Source organism: Emys orbicularis, chromosome 10 (genome assembly GCF_028017835.1).
Source record: "Emys orbicularis isolate rEmyOrb1 chromosome 10, rEmyOrb1.hap1, whole genome shotgun sequence".
Lineage (NCBI taxonomy): Eukaryota > Metazoa > Chordata > Testudines > Emydidae > Emys > Emys orbicularis.
Window position 1 is genome coordinate 45262528 of NC_088692.1, and position 26909 is coordinate 45289436.

Consider the following 26909-nt stretch of genomic DNA (forward strand, 5'->3'; position numbering starts at 1 on the left):
CACAGTGTGATTACTGTCTGACATCAATCCAATAGGAACCAAACAGATCAACAAGTTTCACTTAGGCCACCAAACTGGCACTGCTGGATTCAGACTTGTGACATAGCAGCAAAAGGCTCTTCTCCAACAGGTATTCCCCACCATTCTCAAAACGTGTGTCATGGTGGCCACCATTCTGCCAGTAGAAGTTGGGATTCAATCAAAACCTCTCCTGAACAGGCCAGATGGGTTACTATAAAGGAACACAATCTACACTCCCACTAGTCAGAGAAGGCAGAGTGTGATGCCATCTGCAATCTCTGCACAAGTTATCTCTTGTGAATTTCTAGCGTTTTTTAAAATTTAAAACCTCTGAAATCCCCAGCATTCTAAAAGCAGGAAGGAACACTTAGCAAAACTGCAGTGTTTTGGTTCACCTGGGAAATAAATCAAAGCTGTTTTAAACTAAGTAGGTAAAGATTCTGGGATTTTTAGGTTAAATGTTCACTTTTTAAAAATATCTCTTTATATCTATCTATCTATCTATCTATATATATATATATCTATATCTATATATATCCCATAGACTCATAGGAATGGAAAGGACCTCAAGAGGTCATCTAGTCCACTCCCCTGCACTCAAGACAGGACTAAGTATTATCTAAACCACTTGTCACCAACCGGTCAATCGCGATCCACTGGTCGATCCTGGAGACTCTCCCAGTCAATCACGATCTCCGGTGGTGTAGCGGGGCCGCTAAGGCCCCACACCACTCCTGGAAGCAGCCAGCATGCCCCCGTGGCTGGCAGGGGTCTCTGCACTGCTCCTGCCTGCAGGCACTGCCCCTGCAGCTCCCACTGGCCAGGAACAGGGAACTGTGGCCAATGGGAGCTGTGGGGGCGGTGCCAGCAGAGAGGGACACCCCAGGGGCCACAGGGGCACGCTGGTCCCTTCCGGGAGCAGCGTGGAGCCGGGGCCGCCTGAGGTAAGTGCCGCCCCCCTTCAATGGGCAGGTTCTGAATGGCTCTGCAGCATTAAGACCAGGAGTAGCATGAGTACAGCAGACCCAACTATGCTGGACCAGCATTTCTCTTCCACCACCCAACCTGCAGCCTCCCGGAGCCAGCCCCCCCATACCCGCTCCTGCACCCCAAGACCCTGTCCCAGCTGTGAGCCCCTCCCACAGCCAGCACCCCATAGTCCCTCCTTCACCACATACCCCCTCCTGCACCACAGCCCCTTGCGCCAGCCGGGAGCCCCCTCCTGCACCCAAACTCCCTCCCAGAGCCTGCACCCCTCACCCCGTCCTGTACCCCAACCCTCTGCCCCAGGCTCAGCCCAGAGCCCCCTCCCACACTGCAAACCCCTCGACCCCTAGCCCAGAACCTGCACTCCCTCCCGAACCCCAACCTCCTGCCCCAGCCTGGTGAAAGTGAATGAGGGTAGGGGAGAGCAAGCTACGGAGAGAGGGTGGGGATGGAGTGAGCGGGGCAGGGTAGATTCTGGGTTGCCCTTAAATTTAAAAAGTGATCTTGGGCATAAAAAGATTGGAGACCATCCCTGACAGGTGTTTGTCTAACCTGCTCTTAAAAATCTCCAGTGATAGAGATTCCACAACCTCCCTTGGCAATTTATTCCCCCAGATCCCTTTCCACAGTACTCCTTCCTAGGCAGTCATTTCCAATTTTGTATGTGCGCACCTGATTGTTCCTTCCTAAGTGGAATACTTTGCATTTGTCCTTATTGAATTTCACCCTTTTTACTTCAGACCATTTCTCCAGATCATTTTGAACTTTAATCCTATCCTACAAAGCTCTTGCGGCCCCTCCCAGCTTGGTATTGTCCACAAACTTTGTAAGTGTGCTCTCTATGCCATTATCTAAATCACAGATGAAGATATTGAACAGAACCAGATCCAGAACGGATCCCTGTGGGTCCCCACTCAATATGCCCTTCCTGATAACTATTCGCTGGGAACGGTTTTCCAACCAGTTATGTGCCCACCTTATAGCAGTTCCATCTAGGTTGCATTTCCCTAGTTTATGAGAAGGTCATGCAAGACAGTATCAAAAGCCTTACTAAAGTCAAGATATATCACATCTACCACTTCCCCCCATCCACAAGGCTTGCTACCCTGTCAAAGAAAGCCATCAGGTTGATTTGACATTATTTGTTCTTGACAAATCCATGCTGTTACTTATCACTATCATCTTCTAGGTGTTTGCAAATTGATTACTTAATTATTTGCTCCATTATCTTTTCGGATACAGAAGTTAAGCTGTCTGGTTTGTAATTCCCTGGGTTGTCCTTATTTCCCTTTTTGTAGGTTGGCACTATATTTGCCCTTTTCCAGTCTTCTGGAATCTCTCCCATCTTCCATGACTTTTCAAAGCTAATCTCTAATGGCTCAGATATCTCCCTCAGTCAGCTCCTTGAATATTCTAGGATGTACTTCATCAGGCCGTGGTGACTTGAAGACATCTAACTTGTCTAAGCAATTTTTAACTTGTTCTTTCCCTATTTTAGCCTCTGATCCTATCTCATTTTCACTGGCACATTCACTATATTAGACCAATCGCTACTAACCTTCTTGGTGAAAACTGAAACAAAACACTTCTGCCATTTCCACATTTTCTGTTATCGTTCCTCCACCCCTCATTGAGTAATCCCTACTGTCCACAGCACAGCCACAGCCCCAATGCAAAAGCTTGAATTCAAATCCAAACTAGGTGGCTGACAGTGATCTCAGGCATGAACAGAGACCCATGCCTTTCATTTAAAAAAAAAAAAAAAAAAAAAAAAAAAAAAAGAGAAAGAGAGATTAAAGAGCCTGGTTTTCCTGCACCATTTCCCCCAGATTCTTCATATGCTGAAAAAAACAGGATCTCCTTCCATTTTGCCTAAACTTTATACCCTCACCCTGGAGGCTTTCCCTAACAGACACTATCCTCCTTCCAGCTAAGCTAAGGACTAGACTGTTCTCCTACTGACCCCTACGCTACTGCTCTCAAGGTACAAAGGAAAGCAGAAACACATACAGTGAGCACTCAGGCTACCTGAGAGAACAGGAAATGGAGCAAATGGAACACATACCAGGGAGCATACTGTTACAATATACTGGTCCCAAAATGGTGACAGGGAGGGGACCTGCAGTCGTAAGTTTTACCTTTGCTGTTCATAGCACAGTAACTTTATTTAACCTCAGGGGTTTCTTTGGCCACATGAAAATCCATGTCAAGTGTCAGTATGAAATTTCCAGAACATTATCTGATGCCCCCTTCCCTTCAACCCTGACCTGTGAGAACCCCTATTCCAAGAGTGATAGGCAATTCAGTTATTACATTGTTTTGGCCAATACGCTACTGCCAACTGTGCTGAGCTTGCTGTGTGTAAAACCCTCCAAACTTAACTCACTGGTATTCCCATGGTGGTACAGGAAACAGAACTGTCAAATGCAGTCTGTCTTTGTCACTGCTTTAAAATTACTTATTATGGAAGATTTACTGGAAGCTGAAAGAACTGAAGCAATTACACGCCCCCCCCCCCCCCCCCGAAAGCAGAATACTGAGATAGTGTATTTGCCTGTGGGGAAAAAAGGGCGAGATTTTACTGAACAGGAAGTTTATGAAGAGCTCCGGAAGACATGCATGGAGGCTGGCAAATGTATTCAAAGCACAGGTTTGGAAAAACCAGGGAGCAGGGGGGTACCACCACACCATGTTTCCACACTTTCAGCTAGATCAGCAGTTCTCAACCAGAGGTCCGGGGCCCCCTGGGGGACCACGAGCAGGTTTTGGGGGGGTCTATCAAGCAGGGCTGGCGTTAGCCTTGCTGGAGCCCAGGGCAGAAAGCCGAAGCCCTGCTGTGCAGGGCAGAAGCCCAGGGTCTCGAGCCCCACCATCCGGGGCTGAAGCCAAAGCCTGAGCAACTTAGCTTTGCGGGGCCACACAACTGCATTGCTTGCTGCTCCCCAAAGCCGGCCCTGGCTTTTATATGCAGAAAAATAGTTATTGTGGCATAGGTGGGCCATGGAGTTTTTATAGCATGGGGGGGGGGGGGGGCATCAGAAAGAAAAAAGATAGAGAATCTCTGAACTAGATAATTTCCCACTGTGATATTGAGGAAGTAGTGCCCATTCCTCAGCCAAGAAAACAGTCCAAACAATCCAGGGCCTGAAAGTGTGAAGATATTAACTTCATGGACACTGACTAATACCCAGATGCTTAAAAGCAGCATGTGGAGAAGGGGCTATGGCAGATGTCACAGTGATGGGCAAAGTATAAATATGTAGTGGCAGTACAGATATGGGCGAGGAGCCCACTTGGGGCAGGAGGCTTGAGTTGAATTTACTATGCTCCACTTTCAATATAGAACACTGGAAAGTGTTTTTTATGGGGGGAATGGGGGTTGCGCATGCGCACTCTAAGAGGTAAGGTGATCTGTAAGTGGGGGGTGGGGGTGGGAGAGAAATCAGACATGTGCCCTTTCTGCTTCATTATGATAGATAAAAGGTACTCAACGTTTGTTTAAGATGGTTTCTTTGCTTTCTTAGAACTCTGTATTAGGAATGCTAAGTTTGGCTGTCCCTGGCTTTGCTAGACTTGCTGGAACTCTCAAAAGAACAACGATATTTAAAAGTAAGTAAAGATGTCCCTTCTCAGTTATTTAAGTTAGGCAGTTTAATAGTCAATCAAAATCATTTCGCTCTTAGCCAGGTTTCACTTTCTCAATACTGCAATGTCATAACCCTACTAACTCTTCAGTCACCAGACTTTTCCAAGGTAGACTAGACATGAATTTCTAATGAAAAACAAGTATGAATTTCTACTCAAGCAGATTTTTTCAATATCTTTATACAACAAAGCGGATCCACATACTCTTTTCTCCCTTGCAGTTCACCTTTAAAGGCAAAGAGGGAGTGCAGAAGGCTCTGAAGATACAAAGGGAGGAGGACTGGGCAAGTCTATATTTCCTCAACCATTTATTTGCATTTCTGGAGACAATGTTTTATTCCTTACTGGCTAGAGAGTACCCAATGGTAAATTCCTCCAGTACAGCACAATGCTGAGAATCTCGCAGGTGGTGGAATCTGTGCATTGCTCTTCCTTCCACACAGAGCTCGCACTGCCCATTCCTCACTGGGGAAAGTCTTGCAGCCACGCCAGTCAACAAAACAGTATGCTTTTTTAAGGCAGCTCATAAAACCAAAGTGCAAAATGGAGACCTGAAAGGTAGGCTAATAAACACACCCAGCATAAAAATGGAAAGCTCTCATGTCTTGATTATATAAAGGTTTCCTGTTTTCAAAAGAGATCAAACGAGGGTGCCATTTCTTTTTGAAGATCATTCTCACTCCATACGGAACTGTAAGTTCAAATAAAGAAAACAAAGTTCCTGATGGATGTTGATTGCTGGCAAAGCCACAGACAAGCTGAGACTTCTGTGTTTCAGAGACTTACATTTTTCTACCGGTCTTATCCTCCCTTTCCCTGTTTGTTCTGTCCATCTGTAGTATCCCAATACCCAAATTGTCAGCTTTCTGGGATGGGAATTGTCATGTTATTTGTCTGCACGGCACACAGCAGCCCTGAATCCTTGATACTGATAACTTACATTTGGGAAAGTAAACTGCCACAACAACTCAGGAGGCTGAACTACAGCCACTGGAGGACCATTCCACCTAAGCTATTCCACGAACACAGACCCACTGTGCATATAGTATAAAGAATTAGATAATTCCACATCTGCTAGTTTTATTCACTGCAGAAGACTGTGTAATTTTATTTTCCAGTCATTTCCCTAGACTCCCCATTTCAGTTTTATCCTGCTATCATGTACTCTTTTAAAAAGTTTTCTATCTTGTCCTACTTTAGTTATATCCATCAGCTTCTCCTCTAGTGTTTTTTACAACACTCTTGAGTTTTAGACTTGTGACATTTCTTTGCATGTCTCATTGTGTATCTGACCTTTTAAAAAATAATCTGATCTAATAGTTTCGTCTGTGCTTTGCTGAATGGCTTGACTGCATTGCTGCCCACAACCTGACAGCACCCCTTAAAGTGTACCATACTTAATGTATCTGCAAATACAGTAACTGTCAATATACAGCTGGAATGTAACAAGCCTAACTCTGGATACATGACAATGGTTTTCAGTGCAGCCTTTAATCACGCTTTGTTACTTAACACCTCTCTTTCATTGCTCAAATGTTCTGCCACAATCTTACCTGAAACTAATCACTTCTATATGAAAAGATTTAGTGCATCACAAATTTAATAGTGCAACTCAAAGTGATTATATTTTAGCTACACAGTAGAACCTAAGAGTTCCAGACACCTCAGGAATGGAGGATGTCTAACTCTGAAATAACAGAGGGTCCTGTGGCACCTTTAAGACTAACAGAAGTATTGGGAGCATAAGCTTTCGTGGGTAAGAACCTCACTTCTTCAGATGCAAGTAACGGAAATCTCCAGAGGCAGGTATAAATCAGTATGGAGATAACGAGGTTAGTTCAATCAGGGAGGGTGAGGTGCTCTGCTAGCAGTTGAGGTGTGAACACCAAGGGAGGAGAAACTGCTTCTGTAGTTGGATAGCCATTCACAGTCTTTGTTTAATCCTGATCTGATGGTGTCAAATTTGCAAATGAACTGGAGCTCAGCAGTTTCTCTTTGGAGTCTGGTCCTGAAGTTTTTTTGCTGTAAGATGGCTACCTTTACATCTGCTATTGTGTGGCCAGGGAGGTTGAAGTGTTCTCCTACAGGTTTTTGTATATTGCCATTCCTGATATCTGACTTGTGTCCATTTATCCTCTTGCGTAGTGACTGTCCAGTTTGGCCAATGTACATAGCAGAGGGGCACTGCTGGCATATGATGGCATATATAACATTGGTGGACGTGCAGGTGAATGAGCCGGTGATGTTGTAGCTGATCTGGTTAGGTCCTGTGATGGTGTTGCTGGTGTAGATATGTGGGCAGAGTTGGCATCGAGGTTTGTTGCATGGGTTGGTTCCTGAGTTAGAGTTGTTATGGTGCGGTGTGTGGTTGCTGGTGAGAATATGCTTAAGGTTGGCGGGTTGTCGGTGGACTCCAAAGAGAAACTGCTGAGCTCCAGTTCATTTGCAAATTTGACACCATCAGATCAGGATTAAACAAAGACTGTGAATGGCTATCCAACTACAGAAGCAGTTTCTCCTCCCTTGGTGTTCACACCTCAACTGCTAGCAGAGCACCTCACCCTCCCTGACTGAACTAACCTCGTTATCTCCATACTGATTTATACCTGCCTCTGGAGATTTCCATTACTTGCATCTAAAGAAGTGAGGTTCTTACCCACGAAAGCTTATGCTCCCAATACTTCTGTTAGTCTTAAAGGTGCCACAGGACCCTCTGTTGCTTTTTACAGATTCAGACTAACACGGCTACCCCTCTGATAATTAACTCTGAAATGTTCCATAACTCTGAAGAAGAGATTATGGACTCCAGCCACATTTGGGCCCTCAGGGCTTCTGCCCCACGGGAGAGCACCAGGGCTCAATGCTTTAAACCTAGGGGGACCACAGCGCTTCTGCCCCGCTCCGTCTTTTGAGGGGTACCAGAGGCTCAGGGCTTCAGCCCCTCAGCTCCGTTCCCAACTTCTGTCCTGCGGAGGGCGCCGGGGCTTGGGGCCCCCCATGGCGCCACTCCTGGCTTCAGCCAAGGGGGAGTGGGGTGAGGGGGGAGGAGGAAGAGGAAAGAGTGTGCCAGGGCTTGGGGCTTTAGCTATGGGGGGAGTGCTGGGGCTGAAACCGGTGCTCCCCTTGTAGCTAAAGCCCCGAACCCCGGCGCCTGAAGCTGGGACAGACATGGTGCCGAAGCCCTGAGCCCTGGCACTCCCCCCCCAAGGCTGAAACCAGGAGCGGAACCATAGGACTGAAGCCCTGAGCAGGGCCGCCCAGAGGCTTCAGGGGACCTGGGGCAAAGCGGGGGAGCTGCGGCGCTTGTACTCACCCGGCAGTGGTCCGGGTCTTTGGCGGCATTTTGGCAGCGGGGGACCTTCAGTCGCTCCGCGTCTTCGGCAGCACTGAAGGGCCCCCTGCCGCCGAAATGCCGCAGAAGACCCGGACCACCGCCGGGCCAGGGCTCGCGGGGAATTTCGGCGGCGGGGGGCCCTTCAGTCACTCTGTCTTCGGCACCACTGAAGGGGCCCCGCCACCGAAGAGCCGGACCGCCGTCGGGCCAGGGCTCGTGGGGCCCGGGGCCAATTGCCCCCCCTCTGGGCGGCCCTGGCCTGAGCCCCAGCACTCCCACCCCCCTTTAAAGCCCTATGCCCCTGTGCTCCCGAGGGTCAAATGCTCCGAGCCCTTCCCCCTCGGAGCCCTGATAACGCCCCCCATTCCCTGGGGAAGCTGCAGCCCCAATCCCCTGGCTGAAGCCCTGAGCTTTTGCTTTTCTTTGGTTTGCGCTGCTGCCTGACTGAGGACTTCCCGTTCCACAGGGTCTGGTTCACCATTAAGTCCGTAACTCTGGTGCTCATATCTTTGAGGTTCTACTGCAGGGGTGGGCAAATTTTTTGGCCCGAGGGCCACATCTGGGTGGGGAAATTGCATGCAGGGCCATGAATGTAGGGCTGGGGCAGGAGGTTGGGGTGCAGGAGGGAGTGCAGGGAGTAGGAAGGGGCGTGGTGTGCAGGAAGGGGCACAGGAGGGATGCAGGGTGTACGAGGGGACTCAGGGCAGGAGGTTGGGGTGCAGAAGGGGTGCGGCAGGAGGCTCAGGGGAGGGGGCTGGGGTGCTGGAGGGGTGCGGGGTGTGGTAGGGGGTTGGGGTTCAGGAGGAATTTGGGGTGTGGGCTCTGGCCTGGCACCACTTACCTTGAGCAGCTCTGGGGTGGCAGCGGAGCACTCAGGAAGGCTCCCTGCCTTTGGGGGGGCAGAGGGCTCCGCATGCTGCCTTCGCCTGTGGGTACCACCCCTGAAGCTCCCATTGGCTGCAGTTCCCCGTTCCCGGCCAATGGGAGCTGGAGGGGGGGGGGGGGGAAGTGCCTGTAGGTGAGGGCAGCACATGGAGCCCTCTGCCCCCCGCTCTCCCAGGGCAGTGGTGCCGGCCGCTTCCGGGAGCAGTGCGGTGCAGGGCCAGGGTAGGCAGGGAGCCTGCCTTAGCCCCGCGGCGCCACAGGGGTGGCAATCCCGTGGGCCAGATCCAAAGCCCTGATGGGCCGGATCTGGCCCATAGTTTGCCCACCCCTGTTCTACTGTATCTGCATGAAAAATCAGAACTGGCATTTGCAAAACTTTGAAGTTTGAAGATGTGCTTGTATCCCTTTTTGCTTCTCTGATGAATTACCATCCCGTCCTCAATTCATGTTCATATTGCAAATATTAGGCCTTAATTAAAAATAACTAATCTGTCTCCATCCACTGGTAGGGAAACCCTATATTTAGTCATATGGAGTAGCACAGCAGAATGCAGAGAAAATTATATCCTATAGTCTGAAATTCTTAATTCTCAAGAACAGTCATCCCCCAAATATGGTCCTGTCACATTTAGCAAACTTGAAACCTGAAAAATAGTGTTCACTTTAAAAAAATCCAGAGAAACAAGTTATTCCTCTGCAGTGTTCCAAACGCTTCATTGCATCCTTGTGCTAGTACATGAGATCCAAAATCGGAAACTGATTTTCAGCAAGATGACAAGAAACTAGAGACTATTTTCACTGTAAACAAAACCTAAAATAGTTAAAATTTTAAATTTTAGAGTTTATTTTTAAAAACCAATGATTAAGAGAGGAAATAAATTGGTTTTTAAACATTCTGTACTGAACTGAAGAGCGGGAATTAAAAGTAGAGGATTCCTGGGGAGGAAGGGGGGAGAGGATTACACAATTCCATAGTCCCTGCCATGTAATTTGGATTTAATGTGCTGCTATAGGACACTGGGGCCTACAATACTTGTGAAGTATAACTGTTGCAGGAGAAATAGCACCCTGAACTCTGATCCTGGAAAACAAAGGCTTTTCAGTTTTACCGAGATTAGAAGTTTCAACCCCTAGTGCAGTGGTTCTCAAACTGTGGGTTGGGACCCAAAAGTGGGTCACGACCTTTTAATGGGGTCCCCAGGGCTGTTAAATTTGCTGGGGCCGGAGACTTCAGAAGTCCAAAGTCCAAGCCCCACCACCCAGGACTGAAGCCCTCAAGCTTTGGTGCCCCCTAGAGCCAGGGGGGGAAGAGGGGGCAAGGGAAGAGACAGCTACGGCTTCGGTCCCCTGGGGTCTCGTAGTAATTTTTGTTGTCAGAAGGGGGTCACGGTGCAATAACGTTTGAGAAACCCTGCCCTAGTGACTTCAATGTCCCTTTGCAAAGGTAATTTTTTTGTTTGGAGCAGCTTTCCTATTTCTCAGTGCTTACACAGGTTTTAAGTGGTAACACATTTAAAGTAATCAGTTTGCCCATAAAACACGCAATTAAGTTTTCACTCTGACTAAAGGCGATTCTTCAATTTAAGAAAAGAGACTTGCACTGGGCTATAAACAATTGCCCTGTGCCTTGAGCTACCAGGTACTCACCGAGTTGGGGTAGTTCAGATAGCAGATCTGACAAGGCATGTCCTGGGCTGATGACCTTGTGTTCATCTGACGTGTTCGAGACTTTTTACTTGGGTTAATTACATGACACTCAGCAAAAAGCTTCTCCAAGTTGCCATCAAAATACCTGCATGATGCACACAGGAAGGGGATGAGAATGTAGCCACCACACTTAAAAATATGAACAGAAATAAAACAGAGGCATAATTATCTAACAATTATTTCTTTTCAAAGAAGCTAGACCCTAATTTTTGACGACTTAAAGAATTTTGCTTGTACCAGAAGACAATTTCAATTCAAATTCTGTGTTAGTGTCTTTGATCAGGTTGTGCTTTTGAGTAAATTGTACTAAATTCACAGTTATGTCCAGAGTTTCAGAAAAAAAATGTTCAAAGCCCTGTTACTTTTAAAAAGAATAGGTCCAGACAATAACCCTTCAGTGGAACACTGGCCAGGACTGTACTATAAAGACTTAAGAAACTGGCAAATGTATAACTTAAAGGAGATTTGGGGGCCTGAGTCCATTTCCCGTGGAAACCTATGGGTGTGTCACAGGGCATTGCCAAGTCCTCATGTGAATTCCAGCCAAGTTAGTACACAAATCTGAGGGAGATGAAGACCAAGCATATGTTTAACCTTCACCTTCCTATAATAAAGTAAAACTTAGACTGTATGGTTATGAATTTGAGTGACAACTAGATATTGCCTGAATTGGGAAACATGAACAAAGGCATCCTTCAATAAAATTTCATAGGACAATTTGATTCAGGGCTAGTAAAGTAGAAGTGATGATGTGTTTTGGAATCAAAAAGCTAGTTAGGTTTTCTGACAGTCACCTGCTATTTAAAAAAGCAAGTTGTTTTTTTTAAATTGATATTGTATAGGGCAATGAGAATGAGACAGGCAAACAAGTTGACAGGACAATTTGATTAGAGTGCTTCAGCCCCACAGACAGCAGTTTCCATCCTGACAGCTGAAAGACTAATAGGCAATTAGCATAGAAAGCTACAGATGAAACCACAGAGAAAGTCCAAGTAAATGTATATTCCAGTTCCCTTTGATCAAAAGAAGCTTAAGTTAAAGGGGCAATGGGAAGAGTTCTTCATACAATTCAATGTCTTTACACTAGTTTGACACCCTTGGAGCCTTTTGTGCCAGGTAAATAGACTGAAACAGAGGGCTTGGCTACACTTGCAAGTTAGAGCGCATTAAAGCAGCCCCAGGCTAACTCCCAACCTGTCCACACTGGCAAGGTATTTAGAGCGTCTGGACTCTGCAGCTGGAGCGCTCCTGGTAATCCATGAGAAGCATAATGCTTGTTGCACTTGTTGCGCCTCAGCTGAAATACCCCAGCATCAGTGTGAACGAGGTGTTGTATTACTGCGCTTTGATTGGCCTCCGGAAACATCCCATAATCCCCCTTAAGTCAAGTGGCCACTCGTCATTGTTTTGGAATCCGCTGTAGGAATGCGGATATCCCCTTTCAAAGCTCTGTTTCTGACAGCCAGCATGCTGACATTTCTGACAGCCGGGACAAAGCAAGCCATTAGTGTGGAATGTTGCTTGCTGCGAGTGAAAGAGAGAGAGGCGGGGGGGAGGGGGAGGGAAAGGAGGTCTGAACTTACAAGACAGCATGCTGACACATTCTCAGCACCCTAAAAACCCACTCTCCCCCCCACATACACACACACCACACTCCCTGTCACACTCCACCCCGCCCCCCCGCATTTGAAAAGCACGGTGCAGCCACTTGAACGCTGGGATAGCTACCACAATGCACTGCTTTTTGTGGCGTTGCAGGAGCTGCTAATGTGGCCACACCAGTGCGCTTCCAGCTGAGAGTGTAAACACTCGGCAGCATTTTCCCTGCTGCAGTCTCCGAAGGCTGGTTTAACTCCCAGCGCTCTACATCTGCAAGTGTAGCCACGCCCAGAGGAATGGTTATCTGGTTTATTTTGTCTGTGAGCTCCAGCCTCAAACAGGAAAGTTCCAGAACAGTAATTATGTCCTTATTCAAAGGGACAGGCCTTACTCAGACAGGAAAACAAAAGAGACCAAAGCCAGGTCTACACTACACACTTACCTCAGTGTAACTACATTGCTCGGGGAGGTGAAAATACACACCCCGAGCAACATAGTTATACGGACCTTAAACCCCACCTCCCCCGTGTAGTCTGTGCTATGTCAGCAGGAGAGCTTCTCCCATTGACATACCTACCGCCTTTTGTGGAGGTGGAGTTAAGCTGACAGGAGAGCTCTCTCCCATTGGCTTTGACAGTCTTCACCAGAAGTGCTGCAGCTGCCCTGATGCAAGTTTGTAGCCTAGATCTGCCCCCAAGCATGTAACTTCTCTTTAGCTTTTATTGCCAAATCCATCCCAAGGTCTCAGGCAGAGTTTGTACGCTCCATTTCCCTGCATCACTGTCCTACCTGGCATTCAGGTTTGCAGCAAGTAAAGAAATTGTGGGTAGAGCCGGAAGAAAAATATCAAACTTGTCAAAAAGTTATTTGTTTGCCAAAATCTGATGAAAATGTTCTGACCAGTGCTAGTTACGTATTATCAAAGGTTCTCTTTTCCTATCTTAGGACTGTACTGCAATTTATATTTTCCAGATAAATATTAGATGTTTAATACCACTGTGGAAGTTAGTCTGTGCTTACTTCTGGTGGCAGACTGAAGCGCTCTACTCTGTCACAGTATCACTATCAGATCAACCCAAGGACGCTGAAAGCCAGTTACTTGACATAATAAAGCAAGTGCATCTGGCTCAGAATTTAGAATTCAGAATCCCCTGTGCAATTCACTCCCTTCAGAGGGTTTCCCTAAGTGAAACTGGCCCTGTAATCAGAACTTACAAACAATTCTGGCGCACAAGAAGCAGAATTCTTACTAAAAAAATTCTACAGGAAGCTAAGTTTGAGACAAATGTTGAAAGTCTCTCCAGCTTTCAAATCAGTACTGTGACAAATGAACTATGGAATTTATATAGCCTCCCATTATTATACTATCAGAATGCCTTACAATAATGAATTTATTCTTCCAACACCTCTATGAGGTATGTATAAAAGAGGCACAAACACTAAGTAAGTTGCCTGTGGTGGACCAGGAAATGAACTAGGACTCCCAAAGTTGTAGGCTAGCACCCTAACAACCACACTCTCTTTCCTCTCTAATTATTCCTGGGGGAATTCTGTGCCACTTCACAATGCAGAATTTTGCAGAAATTAACATTGTGCATGCAGACTTTCCTTCCCCCCCCCCCCCCCCGCACAGAAATGGGCTGCAGTGCTGCTAGCCACCACTAGGGGCCACTGGACTCGGCAGAGCCCAGCTTGCACATAGAAGAGACTGCTGGGGCAGGGAGCAAGAGGGTTCCTGGCAGCTGCAGTTCCCAGCATGTCCTGAGGGAAGGAGAGGATGGCACGCAGGAAACTCAGTGCAAGCCTGGGACTGAGCATCAAGCTGTTTCTCCTTCTGGATCCCTGGACTCTGGGAGTGTGGGGGAGGGGTGTGGGTATCTGGGCTAGGGGTCCTCCCCATGGTTGGGTTTTGGAGAGGAGGGGGTTCAGATGTATTGGCTGGGGGCCCCCCCGCAGGTGGTCTCGGGGGGGGGAGAGGTTGTGGGTATCTGGCCCTCCAATTGGGCTCTGGGGGGGAAGCGGCAGAGACAGGAACTGGGTTGTCAAATTTGTGTGTGCGTCTTTATTGTTACAGACATACTTGCTGACAGGTATTTGGAAATGAATTACCAAAATAATTGAAACTGACATGATTATGTAGCATTATTTTGACAAACAACATTTGCAGAATTTTAAAATATTGTGTGCAGATTTTTTTAGGGCAGAATGCCCCCCAGTAGTATCTAATCGATCATCAACATTCTAACATGAAGTGTTTTATTAGCTGAGTGGTGTCCCAAGCAGAGAGGCTTAGAATCATAGAATATCAGGGTTGGAAGGGACCTCAGGAGGTCATCTAGTCCAACCCCCTGCTCAAAGCAGGACCAATCCCCAAATCCCTAAATGGCCCCCTCAAGGAGGGAACTCACAACCCTGGGTTTAGCAGGCCAATGCTCAAACCACTGAGCTATTCCTCCCCCCTCCCTTCCATGCTCGGAACTGGTTAAAACACACTAATAAAACCAAAGGAGAAAAAATTTTCCCTAGTGATTGCCAATTTGCCATTATTCTTTCTTCATCTTCATTCCCCACCCCACTTCCCTTTTTAAAAAAGCATAACTTTTCTTCCAAGTCTCACAGCCACTGTTACCCCACTATTTTCATGCCCCTCCTCCTCCATCACAAGGCTGGCAAGTTGAAGATCACTTTGGCAGAAGGGTTCAGGAAGATCATCATTCCCTTCTCCATGAATTACAGAGCAGCAAGAGGATTTGACTTTGAAAACATATCAAGATATCACAAGATCTTCCATGAGGCTGTGGCAGGGTCCCGGTGACTCACCAAGCCAGACCGATGAACAGATGAACTCAGTTCATTGTAAATGGCTCAACATGGGGGAACAAAAAGGGCTATTTGTTGTGACAGCACTTCCTCCCCAACAAAAGTCGGACAGTTAAATCCAACCCAGATGGCAATTGCCCTAAAGTTACCACCATTTGATAGTGATTCAGTAGAACTGGTTTTGATTGTCTTAATTCTATTTCCAGCAAACACTTGTCCATGTAGCTAGGTGTGTGGAGAACCAATCATGGTCAAAGAGAGAGTCTTTAAAAACCATGTATCTAATTTGCCCCAAATCAAGACACCTGAATGCTAGTCCAAAGTGGGAACTACAAAGCCTCCTCTCACTGGGCAGTCCAAGCTGCTTGCTGGAAAGAAACACCTGTCTCACACAAAAGCCTGGGACTATGCCAGCTGGAAGAATAACTAGCTAACCTCTCCTTCCCGTCAGGTGGGGCTAACGCTGCTTCAATTGTTCTAGAGCCCAGGAGTTTTCAGCAATTCTCCTCCAGCTGTACATGTATTAAAAGGCTTTACACGCCAAATTAAAAGCCTATTAATATTTTGTAAATGAAATTCTATTCTCTACCACCATTAACTGTAAGAATTCTGCTGCTTGTGCGCCAGAATTGTTTGCAAGTTCTAATTACAAAGGAAGGATGTAAAATGAGAACCAAAATTGATTCAATGAGCCCCAAAGGGATATCAAAACATTCACAACGGAAGAGATACTAAGGACATGAGCAAACTTCTTATGGCATAATCATAGAACTGGAAGGGACCTCGAGAGGTCATCTAGTCCAGTCCCCTGCACTCAAGGCAGGATTAAGTATTATCTAGACCATCCCTGACAGGTGTTTGCCCAACCTGCTCTTAAAAATCCCCCAATGGAGGAGATTGCACAACCTCCCTAGGCAATTTATTCCAGTGCTTAACCACTCTGACAGTTAGGAAGTTTTTCCTAGTGTCCAACCTAAACCGCCCTTGCTGCAATTTAAACCCATTGCTTCTTGTCCTATCCTCAGAGGTTAAGAACAATTTTTCTCCCTCCTCCTTGTAACAACCTTTTATGTACTTGAAAACTGTTCAGAAAATTAAGTCAGAAGCGTCCTATTAGGGCTCATTTAGTCCATTTCCCCAATGTATCAACTATAACAATCCAATTCAGCAAAGCTATTTTCTCAGTGTGTAGGGTACCTGAGAAACTACAGAGGACCCTACCTACAAGCTGGTCATAAATGTTGCAGCAAGGATTGTAGCATTGCAGGGCCACAGATTCAGCTAAATTTACGAATTGAGTTTTAATGAATTACACTTATGTGAAATGGCGTTCTGGCAGTGGTGTTGGAGAACGGGCTTCTGATCCCTGGGAAAGTGTTGGAGAGATTTTAGGGATCTGTCCCCTCACAAGAAGGTGTTGAGGCTTTTAGGAGTGGGATGGGGATGTCGGTCTCCCCCACTCTCCTTTAAGGGCAGGCTGGAGACCTGAACTTCTAGTTTCCCCATCCGAACAGCCAGCTGCTACCCCACTATTTCCAATCTCAAAATCCACCATTGCATCCAACAAATGAGCATATTAATTTGGCATAACGCCACACCAGCCAGCAGTTTATATAATGATGCTGACATTTCAAATGTCATTAGGGTTATGAGTTAACATACCATTAAGATAATGAGGTCAGTTCACATCTGTTACAGCAGTTGTTTGAAGGGGTTTGCAGACTCAGATAAACACTGCATAGGCATTAGAGCTCAGTGTAAAATTTCTGAATTCTGCAGGAAGTGGTAAATTTGGGAACACCACAATACATTGGGCCTTGGCACAGTTTTTGATGTTAGTTGAGAGACTAAATTTGATCAGGGCTTGTAATTCTCTTCAAATATAGTAAAGATATGGAGCCAAAAAATCTAGAATGCTTTAATAAATAAACTCATTGATAAAATAAATGAATATAATGGGTATGCAATGTCAAGTCAAGTGTAAAAGTATTAGGCAGGCCAAAAGAGAATTTAAAGAGCAACTAGCGAAAAAAAATAGCAAAAAAAAAAAATCCACATACATCAGAAGCAGGAAGCCTGCCATATAATCAGTGGGGCCACTAGATAATCAAGGTGCTAAAGGAACACACAAAGAAGCCTCGGCCATTGCAGATAAATTAAATGAATACTTTGCATCAGTCTTCACTACAAGGGAAGTGAGCGAGATTCCCACACCTGCACCATTCTTTTTAGGTGACAAATCAGAAGAACTGTCCCAGATTGAGGTTCTGGAACAAACTGATAAATTATACAGTAATAAGTCACTAGGACCAAATGGTATTCACCTGAGTTCTGAAGGAACTCAGATATGAAATTGCAGAACTACTAACTGTGGTATGTAACCTAGCACTTTAATAAGCCTCTGTACCAGATGATGGGTGGATAGTTTATATGACACTGATTTAAACACAAAAAAGGCTCCAGGGTCTCTCATGGCAATTACAGGCCAGTAAGCCTAACTTCAGTACCAGGCAAATTGGCTGAAACTATGGTAAAGAACAGAATTATCAGACACAGAGGAACATAATATGTTTTATGAACCCAGTTATACTTTGGCTTTCACATCCCCCGACAATAAGTTCAACAACTTCACTGCGCGTTGTATGAAGTAGTTCTTTATGTTGGTTTTAAACCTGCTGCTATTAATTTCATTGGGTGACTCCTGGTTCTTGTGTTATGTGAAGGCGTAAATAACACTTCCTTATTCACTTTCTCCACACCATTCATGATTTTATAGACCTCTATCATCTTCTTCCTTAATAGTCTCTTTTCCAAGATGAACAGTCCCAGTCTTTTTAATCTCTCTTCATATGGAAGCTGTTCTGTACCCTCATTTTTGTTGCCCCTCTCTGCACCTTTTCCAGTTATATCTTTTTTGAGATAGGGAGACCAGAAATGCACACAGCAGTGGTGTGCACGTACCATGGATTATGATATTTTCTGTCTTATTATCCATCCCTTTCCTAATGGTTCCTAACATCGTTAGCTTTTTTCCCCACTGCTGCAGCACATTTAATGGATGTTTTCAGAGAACTAGCTACAATGACTCTAAGATCTCTTTTTTGAGTGGTAACAACTAATTTAGACCCCATCACTTTGGAAAAAATATTCCCAACTAGATTTACAACACAGATTATTTTGCATTTATCAACACTAAATTTCATCTGCCATTTTGTTGCCCAGCCACCCAGTTTTGTGAGATCCCTTTGTAATTTTTCGCAGTCCCTCGGGGACACCACTATTTACCGCTCTCCACTGTGAAAACTGACCATTTATTCCTACCCTTTGTTTCCTAGCCTTTAATGAGTTACTGATCCATTAGAGAACCTTCTCGCTTATCCCATGAATCCTTAGTTTGCTTAACAGCCTTTGGTGAGAGACCTTGTCAAAGGCTTTCTGAAAGTCCAAGTACACTATATCCACTGGATCACCCTTGTCCACATGCCTGTTGACACCTTCAAAGAATTATAATAGATTGGTGAGGCATGATTTCCATTTACAAAAGCCATGTTGACTCTTCCCCCCCCCCCCCCCATATCATGTTCATCTATGTGTCTGATAATTTTGTTCTTTACCATAGTTTCAACCAATTTGCCTGGTACTGAAGTTAGATTTACTGGCCCATAATTGCCAAGAGAGTTCCTGGAGCCTTTGATTTTAAAGTCAGTGTCAGATTAACTATACTCCCATCATCTGGTACAGAGGCCGATTAAAGTGGTAGGTTACATACCACAGTTAGTAGTTCTGTTATTCCATATTTGAGTTCCTTTAGAACTTAGTGACTGTTCAATTGATCACTTTGTTCCAAAACCTCAAGCTGGGACGGTTCCTCAGATTCGTCACCTAAAATGAATGGCTCAGGCGTGGGAATCTCCCTCACATCCTCTTCAGTGAAGACTAGTGCAGATAAATCATTTAGCTTCTCTGCAATGACCTTGTATTCCTTGAGTGCTCCTTTAGTACCTCGGTTGTTCAGTGGCCCCACTGATTGTTTGGCAGGCTTCCTGCTTCTGATGTACTTAACATTTTTGCTGTTAGTTTTTGTGTCTTTTGCTAGTTGCTCTTTGAATTCTCTTCTGGCCTGCCTAATTACATTTTTATACTCAACTTGCCAGAATTTATGCTTCTTAATATTCTCCTCAGTGGGATCTGATTTCCAATTTTTAATGGATATCTGTCTCTAACCACCTCTTTTACTCTGTTTAGCCATAGTGGCATTTTTGGTCCTCTGTTTTTATTACTATTATTATTTGGGATATACATTTAGTTTGAGCCTCTATTATGGTGTTTTAAAAATGTTTCCATGCAGTTTGCAGGCATTTCACTCTTGTAATCATTCCTTTTAATTTCTGTTCAACTTTCTTCCTCATTTTTGTGTAGTTCCCTTTTTTGAAGTTAAACATTATTGGGTGGGTTTCACTGGTATTCCCCCCCCCCACACACACACACACGTATATAAAATTTAATTTCATTATGATCGCTAGGGTTAAGATTTTGGCACAGTGATTTTTATTAAAATTCACAGGCCGGCAGCCTGAGCCCCGCCACCCGGGCCTGATGTGGAAGTCACTGAGGTTTGTTAAAGTCATGGATTCCATCACCTTCGTGACCAAATTATATCCTTAACTGTTATTACCGAGCAGTTCAGCTATATTCACCTCCTGGACCAGACCCTGTGTGCCATTTAGGATTAAATCATGAATTGCCTCTCCCCTTGTGGATTCCAGGACTAGCTGGTCCAAGAAGCAGTCATTAATGGTGTCTAGAAATTTTATCTCTGCATCCCATCCCAAGGTGACATGTTCCCAGTCAATATGGGGATAATCAAAACCCCCCACCCTATTATTACTGGGTTTTCTGTTTTTATAGCCTCTCTAATCTACTTTAGCGTTTCACAATAACAGTCACCATTCTGGTCAGGTGGTTGGTAGTATATTCCTACTGCCGTACAATTATTCAAGAATGGAATTTCTATACATAGAGATTCAGTGGTACAGTTTGATTTATTTAAGGTTTTCATTATATTTGACTATGTTTTCTTTCATATATAGTACCACTCCTCCAGCAGCATGACCTACTCTGTCATTTGTATATGTTTTGTACCTTGGTATTACTGTGTCCCATTGATTATCATCTTTTCACCACTAACCACTACTTTTCACCTGAGGTGGTTTTCCTCCTCTAAATGGCAAATTAGTAACAATTTCAGAACGACTATTTCCCCTTTCTCCTTCCTTTCAATTTTTGCCAACAACAGCTACACGGTTACAACGTGAAAAGTTTAAAATGATCCTCAACATGTCTCATCCACTAAAGGTTGGGGATAAAGCTGGCTCAGAGTTAGAGACACAAGTAAACTGGAATTCTTTGGCAGATTTCAGAGCAGATTTGGAAGTACTGAGATACCTCCAAGTACAAGTCACATGTTCAACTTTCTTCAATCAGAGTTTCAAGCATTTTGGTAATACATGATCCTCAAAAAAAGGGTCAGGGAGTTAACACTGCCAGAAGGGGCCTACCTGAGTCAAAATCATGCACTGGTGGGATTGACAGAAGGGAGACTCTGTAGGCCAGACTTTGCTCTGACCCCATTACTTTCAGAAGATTTGGGTGAGTAACTAACTACCCCTCTAATTGCAGGCTTGTGAACAATTGTGATACACAGGAAGTAAAATTCAGCTCACTCTCAGCTATGCTGTATCTGGAAGGCTCAAAATAAATGAAATTATTTTTATTCCACCTATTTCCTGCTTCAAGATTTTTAGCCACATCATTTTGAAGAAACTGATGTGACTATTTAAATACTCTTGGGTGCTGTGTGAAGAGAATTACAGAAATATGCAAACAGACAATGAAGATGTACGACATGACAACTAGTTACAAGGATTTGGTAGGCAGTTTGGATATCCAGGTCAGTGTTTTTAAAAACCAGAGTTTCCTAGTACAGGATTACTGTATTTGTGAGTCTCTCACTCTGGAAAGGAACTATGTAAAAATAGCACCTGCTTAGTGAAAGAAGAGATCTGCTCCCTATATACATTCAGTGATCTCTATTTTAATGACATTTTTTCTTTTTGCAGAAACATAACTAGAACAGAAGATAATGTCAATCCCAGAAGAACAGGACAATTTACATTCCACTGTAAACAGCAATGTATCAGACAAATTTGTAGTAAAGACCTTCAGGCTAGGGCATTTAGTCATTTCTCAAGCTCTGAAAATCTGAGTAGAAACAGTCTGACATGAAGTAGTATTGAGTCTTATGTAGTGTCTCCAATTGAGTGTTTCTTACAAAGTTGTAATGCTGTTTCTTACAGTGTTGTATTTTAAATTTTTGCATTAACTATCGGAGCCAGATTCCTGTGCAATGGAATTATATGAATTCTAATTTGGGTAAGTGTCCACCAATATAGCAAATGAATTCCCATTTATGAGTATGTAGGATATCAGCTATCCAGCATTGAATCAGGGTCTTAACATCTAGTTTTAGATGTAGAGAATTTAAATCATGCCCATTCTTCACACTTGATAGAATTATGCTCACTGCGGACTACAGGCATTAGAGAGTCCATCTTTTAACTAAAACATTTTTGTTGCCCGTCTAGTCTACATGAGGCTCAAGGACACTATTAGGAAGAACTATTTCATATTAGGAAAAACTATTTCACTAGGAGGGTAGTGAAGCACTGGAATGGGTTACTTAGGAAGGTGGTGGAATCTCCACCCTTAGAGGTTTTTAAGGCCCGGCTTGACAAAACCCTGGCTGGGATGATTTAGTTGGGGTTGGTCCTGTTTTGAGCAGGGTGTTGGACTAGATGACCTTCTGATGTCTCTTCCAACCTTAATCTTCTATGATTCTATGATCCTCTTAGTAACAACAAAACTCAATCTCAGAACTCACATGCTATTAAGCAACTTCCCTGATTTAATGGGAGTTATTAGCAGATGATAGTGTGAATGCATTTTCAAGTTCCCGTTTCAACTAATCTTTAGTAAACAGTCATTCTGATTGCAATTGCACATGAAAAGTTTTACATTCAAAAGGTATTTTCTTCCATGTAACAAAATACTGTACTTAGACTGGAGATCTGAATACAGTAAAAGCTTTTTTAACCGGCATGCTGGGAGAACGGGGGCAGTGCCGGTAAATTAAAAATGCTGGTTAACTCAGAGGGAGGGGTTTGGTGTTTGGGAGAGGTGCGTGGGAGGGGCTATGGGAAACAGGCTATAGGAGTAAGTTTGGGTCCGGGATGGGGTTTGGGGCGTGGGCTCAGGGTGCCGGAATGGGGGGGGGCGGTCGTCGCTCACCGTCGGCGGCTCCCTGCCCTTGCTGCTCCTGGTGCCCCCTACAGCTCCCATTGGCCATGGAGTCAGCGCTCGGGAAGGGGGGGATGGAGGCAGTGTGCCTGCAGAGCCACCTGGCCATGCCTCCACCAGTAACAGCAGGGATGGGGAGCCACTTGCGGGGAGCTGCCAGAAGTGAGTCCCCTCCCCCCCGCATCTGGCATCCCGAGCCCCACCCGTGCCCCAACCCCCTGCTCCCTCCCAAACCCAAACTCCCTCCCAGAGCGCGCCCTGCAACCCCTCCTACACCACAGCCCCCTCCCTGCCAGTCCCACACCAACCGCACTATAAAATGGACTTTCAGTGCAGATCAGAAATACCAGTTTATAGAGCTTGCCGGTTGGTGAAGTGCTGGATAAAAGAGCTTTTACTGTAATATGGAAACATGCCAGAGGCATTTGGAAAATGGTCTCAATGGGTATTAGTTGTTCCAGCAGACAATTTATTTTTTTTAAAAGGACACAGATTTCAAGTGATTAAGAGGGAGAGAGTAGGTGCCCACTCCCAATGGCTTTCAAAAGAAATTAAGTGCCTAACCATCATGTGTGCCTTTGAAAATCTTATATCATTCCCAGACAATAGCTGTATTAACACGGAGTTAAAATTTAGAGTATCTATCAATAATTGGGAGTAAAATGCATTATAGGAACACTGGAATTACCTCCAAAACAAATATTACAAATCCAAGAATTCCTTGTTAAGGTTAAGCTTCAAAGACATTAAAACATTTTAAAGGTTTGAAATCTAGAAAAATTAGATATACATACTCCTGAAAATCTCAATATTTGATGCAAGGTTATATGAGGAGATTGTGGCCCCAACTGCTATCTGCTGTGTGCAGAGTACAGTAAACATGTTATGCCACAGCTTATCTATTATATACAGCCAACACATCTTTCACTGAGTCAGATATAAGTAAGGAGCCTCTGGGGGCTGGCATATGTGCCAGAGAAGACTAGGTTTGTGACACAGCCACCTAAGAACCATCCTAAAAGATCACCAATCAAGCACCCTAGATTTCCACTTCCTTTGGGCACTGTGGGGAAGGAGTTAATACATTATCCCTTCAATCAGCCCAAACTGACTTTTTTGCTATCAAGAATGGGGATGCATGAAATACCATCTGGGTGCCACTAAAGCCATGTCACCTTCCTCTGGTATCTTACCAGACGACATAACATGACACTCGCTCCCCAACCTGATTTTGTGCAATTTCAGACATTTACCCGTTTGCCAGAGGCCTTGGAAATTCAAGCTGTTTGACGCCTTGGAATTCAAGGAAAGGGCACAAGTGCCTTACTGATTAAAAGAAATCAGAGCGGGAAAAGGGCCTGTGGGCTATCCCATAGGTTGTCAAACAGGTCCAATCAGATTGCAACCATCTTCCCTTTTTTTATGGTTAGATGGAGGACACTGACACTTTGTTGTAACATGAAGTCTTAATACAGAAGAGGTTGAAAATCATTGTCTTAATCATATTTTGATTTCTACGGTGGCAAACCAAGGCAACCATTTCTATCTAGTGTCAAACAAGGATTTGACTACTATAGTCAGCTTTCCCTGAAGTCCTTAGTGGACTCAATGTGTTAAGGACTACATGGCTCTGTAGAAAATGTTTTCACCCCTCAGCTCACAGAGAGCCATGCCGATGACCTTTATAGGTGTGATGTATTCTCATGTATTATCACAATATTTGGGTTGCAAACATAATAGGGGCATTTATGTTTAAAGTACTTTCATTGGAATTTGTAAATCTCATGGAAGCACTTCTATTGGAACTGGGTATTTTAAAAGCTCATCTTTACAAAAACAGTTGGGCCAAATTTGACAGAACTATCATTAATCCATACCCTAGAATCTCGGAGGGCAGCTTCCACAAACTCATGAAACTAACTGGATTTTTCCGCTGGACACTAGATTGGCCTGTGACAGAAAATTGAAGAAACTCCAAACAATTCGTTCTTCTTTCACTGTCATGACTCAAAACTCCTGGTATGAGGCACTAACTGGCTCTGCTGTTAAGTCTACTGTAACCACACAATTTGCTACTATGCTTTGGGGTTAAATAAAGAATGAAGTGATAACACAGATAGTTATCACAAATGAAAGTTGCTGATAATGCTGTTTTTTCCTCCAGCACAAAACTAAGGTTTGCCTTCACTGCAACAGATGGCTTGAGTTACACTACACTCAAGCTAGCGAGAGCAGACACACTAAAAAATACCACTAGAACGACACAGAGTGATCAGGTTAGCAGATGATGAGCTGTTGCATCCCACTACATTACTAACTTGAGCATCAGCAGCACTCAAGCTTCAACCCACCCTCCAATTGAGCAGATAGCTGGTGCTTTCAGCTCCAGCTAACTCAAGCTAGAGATGTGTGTATATGAACAGGAGTAGGTTAGCAGCATCACTGAAGTTAAACACAAGTCCTAAGATAATGGACCTACGCTCCCTGTCATGGGAGAAAGACCATGTTCATTGCTGGTGATGAATGAGGACAAAACCGAGCCTGACTTTCATATCCCCTGAGTTTATATAGTGGGCAAACAGTGATTTTTCCTTGTCAACCACAAGCTTTTACCATAAAGTCATTGAGACATGAACATAGCACCCCACACAATACCATTTTAACAGTCATTTTCAGACTAGTGCTGCGCTTGAAGACTGAGTAACAAGTATACCTTTTTTCAGTATCCAAAGAAGTGATGTCAGGTCAGTGGCTAGAAAGATATTGTGACAGGGCAAGGCCAGATGGCTATAAGAAAGTAGTGAGAAACAGGTATGTTAGCCCCAGGCTAAACAAATCCCTGTTACCATGGTAACCAAATGACAGTTGCTCCAGGTTAATCAAGACACCTGGGGCCAATTAAGATCCTTCCAGAAAGCAGTGGAGACAGCTAGGTTGATTGAGACACCTGAAGCCAATCAGGGGCTGGCTGAAACTAGTTAAAAACCTCCCAGTTAGTCAGGTGGGCACACATGTCAGGAGCTGTGGGAGGAAGTTGTGCTGTTGGAGAGACTGAACAGTACACACCATATCAGGCACAAGGAAGGAGGCCCTGAGGTAAGGGTGAAGTGGAGCTTGAGGAAGTGGGGACTGCTGTGGGGAAGTAGCCTTGGGAATTATATGCGTCTTGTTTCTAAAAGGTCAGCTACCATAGCTGATACTATTAGGGTCCCTGGGCTGGAGCCCGGAGTAGAGGGTGGGCCTGGGCTCCCCCCTTTACCTCCCCCGATTAATCACTGAGACTGGGAGACAACAGAAACTGTGCAACGGAGGATAGTTTCTCCTCACCTCCCTCACTGGCTAATGATGAAAAATGGCTCAATAGGCTGTGACCCTTGTCTCTAGAGAGAGAAGGGTTACGTGGAGGGTCACAGTGAGCCTCTGAGGCTAGTGAAATCCGCCAGGAAACGCGGGACCCACGGAGACAAGGACAGAGCTTTGTCACAATATGAAAAGTCATGAAAGGCAACTGTTCACTTCATAAACTTCACATATGTACAGGTGGACTAACTCAGGCTGACCATTAAAACTTTGAAGAGAGGTTGAGCCAAGGGCTGGAAGGAAGAGGGTTTAGGATCTTGAGAGCTGGTGTCTGGTAGTCTTGATCCCACTCCAACTCATCTTCAGAAGTAGAAATATTAGAAAACAATAAAACTAAACATACTACTCCATAAGCTGAAGACTACCACATCTGATCATGGAAAGTAACCATTTAGAAGACACTTCAATGGAAAAATCCTAGATTCATCTTTGATATGCTCAGCAGTGAAGGGATTTAGATGTAGCAGCTCACAGCCCTGGCATAAGTGTAAATTATGGAAGGTAGCAAAACTTCAGTTCCACGCACATTACTGTCTTTTCTAAACATGTCAGAGAATAAGGGTGTATATTTTCCTTTCACAAATTAACTGGTAACGTTTATACATCCAGAGGCATGTTCAAGCTTTGGGGAAATTCAAGCATCAGCATCCTGCCAACTGCAATGACACTAGCATACCGTATATACTCATTCATAAGCCGATTTTTTTAGTAAAAAAGGGAAGCACCAGAGAAGGAGATCAGCTTATGAACGGGTATAGACAGGGAGAGGTGGGACACAGCCCCTCCCCCCAACAGAGGGAGCAAGAAGAGGCAGCAGGGAAGAGGCAGGGCCAGAGTCTCTCCGCTTCTGGTCACGCTGCTCTCCCCGCCAGCCTCCGAAGCAGCTGGGGCCGTGCCGCCTGGCCCGCTGGGGCCATGCCGCCTGGCCCGCTGGAACATGCTGTGGCCACATCGCCCGGTCTGGCCCACCGGAGCAGGCTGTGGCCGCATTGCCCAGCCTGCCGAAGCAGCTTCAGCCAGGCCAGAGACATCCTCCCCTGGCCCTCACCAGACAAGATGGGATGGGAAGAGCGTGGGGGTCCCGGGCTAAGGGTGGGGTCATGGGGGGGGTCACAGAGGTTACTCCCCTGACTCCCAGCTTCTTCCCCCCCAAAAAAAGTTTCCCCACCAGCTGCTGTCCCGGCCCATCAGGGTA

General features: G+C 45.1%; 1 protein-coding gene across 1 annotated transcript in view; it reads right to left on the bottom strand.

Annotated features, from left to right (window-relative positions):
* Positions 1–26909, bottom strand: part of ARIH1 (ariadne RBR E3 ubiquitin protein ligase 1) — a 131584-nt gene that overhangs the window by 45574 nt on the left and 59101 nt on the right. The window contains exon 3 of the mRNA XM_065411671.1: positions 10520–10664. Within this exon, the coding sequence (XP_065267743.1) occupies positions 10520–10664 (145 nt within the window). The remainder of the gene's footprint in view (positions 1–10519; positions 10665–26909) is intronic.